General features: G+C 55.5%; 1 protein-coding gene across 1 annotated transcript in view; it reads right to left on the bottom strand.

Annotated features, from left to right (window-relative positions):
- Positions 1-1,727, bottom strand: part of LOC101623687 (leukocyte elastase inhibitor-like) — a 5,955-nt gene extending 4,228 nt beyond the window's left edge. Inside the window, exons 1-2 of the mRNA XM_012734282.1 lie at positions 1,519-1,727; positions 23-180 (exon numbers count right to left, since the gene is read on the bottom strand). Coding sequence (XP_012589736.1) covers positions 23-180; positions 1,519-1,686 — 326 coding nt within the window. The 5' untranslated portion in view covers positions 1,687-1,727. The remainder of the gene's footprint in view (positions 1-22; positions 181-1,518) is intronic.
- Positions 1,728-1,763: the final 36 nt, after the last annotated feature.

The following is a 1,763-nucleotide window of genomic DNA, read 5'->3' as shown; positions in this document are numbered from 1 at the left end:
ATTCTTTAGGGAGCTTTAGAACAGGAGGTGGAAAGCACTTACCGGGAGGAAGCTATAGGTTTTCTCTCCGTATAGCCTGTTAGCCAGTTTCAGGACATAGGAGACGTCCCGCTTATTGATATCCGCGTTCAGAGTCTGAAATCTGGAGTGAACGTCCTCCACCTCGTCAAAATGAAGAGACTAGAACGAAGGAAACATTTTCCATGAACGTTGACTGGCGTCTGCTTTCTTCAAGGTATGTGTTTCAACGACTATCCACTGATGACCCTCAGCTCGCACCTTCTAAGGTTTTCATAGAACAAATAACACAGATCCAGAATTCACAGCATCGTGAGGTAAAATCCCAACACCAGGCACGGCCTTTCCGTCACTCTTTTGCTTATAATCTTAGTTCTGCAGATATGAGTGGTTATTAAACTAAACATTTCTACAAGCCATTTGTTCACCAAAGAAAATCATAAGTGGTGTTTTCATGTATATTCAAATCCAATTTTGTATCATCACATTTTACCAAACATAATTTTACCGAAGGTTCTGAGAAACAAAATGAAAACTCTTCACCTTGCAGGAACACAAACTTATCACAGGTTGAGGGCTTATTTAAAACGACCCCATGAACATTTCGTGACTCACTTATTTCAAAAATACTTCTTTAAACATAACACTTGCCAAAAGCTTAATTCCCCACGTCAATAGCAAATCAAGAAGCCTTTTATGGCTTTATGAGGCCTGGGCTGGCCCCGGCTTTTAAAACACAAAGCAAACCCACAATGAGCCGAAGTCCAGTCACCCGCCAGATAAGGGATGTTTACCTGGCGCTGTGATCAACCTGTTATAATGGGAACAGCGGAAGGGGCCTGGACGCTCCCGGCTGGGCCACCCCGGGGAGCCCCAGGGCAGCGGCCCGAGGCCCCTTTTCAGAAGCAAACGCAAGGAAGAAACCCAGTGGAGTCACAGAACGCTCACAGGCTTTGCCCTCTGTGGCCCCGGGGATGCGGTCTGCTCACCAGACGGCCCCCGAGCGTGGTCACGGTGAGGGGCAGGGGCTCTGGGGTACCAGAGTACCCCACCACCTGCCCCCCTGGCAGGCCAGTCCCCCACCATTCCAGCTCAGTGCCTGCCCTGGGCGTCGCACCCTCAGAAGTGACCGACCCGCAGCGTCCGTCCCAGCAGGTCTGCATGGCGCAGCTGACCGGGACAGGCCTGTTCCCGCAGGGGAGGCTGGGCCCGCACACGCCAGGGCTGGAGCCAGAACGCAGAGCCCGCACCCCCACCTCTGCCCCCAACCTCACCAGTCACACGCGTGCCTGGACCTAGCAGGTGCTCACTGAGGGGACTCACGGGGAAGCCCGCAGCGAGTGGACGCGCTGGCCTCCCTGGAAGTGCCCCCCGCGGTGTGGGTCCAGCCAGAGCAGATTCACAGGTGCAGGAACACCCCAAAGGCCGCTCCTCCCTCACCGACCCCCCCAGACACCGGGGCGGGGTCTCTCCTTTTGTCCTTTTGTCTCTTCTGCTGACCTTGGACACCTGGGCTTGGGTGTTGCCTCTGGTCCCCAGGGAGATCATGGCCAGCGCCGAGGAGATGCTCAGGGGGGCGAAGAAGAGGTTCCCAGAGGGGCTGTCTTCACTCAAGGTGTGGAACATGTCCAAGGCGAAGGCGGAGTTGGCTGCGCTCAGCTGCTCCATGGCGGGGCTGAAACACAGCGCGCTGGGCACTCTGGGGGGGGGACCCGGCTGCCCAGCCACCGCGCCCCAGCCCAGCC

This window comes from Condylura cristata, unplaced genomic scaffold (assembly GCF_000260355.1).
Source record: "Condylura cristata isolate star-nosed mole 26May11 unplaced genomic scaffold, ConCri1.0 scaffold00052, whole genome shotgun sequence".
NCBI classification, from domain to species: Eukaryota; Metazoa; Chordata; class Mammalia; order Eulipotyphla; family Talpidae; genus Condylura; species Condylura cristata.
The sequence above is the reverse complement of the archived record's forward strand: the minus strand, read 5'-3'. Positions and strand labels throughout refer to the sequence as shown.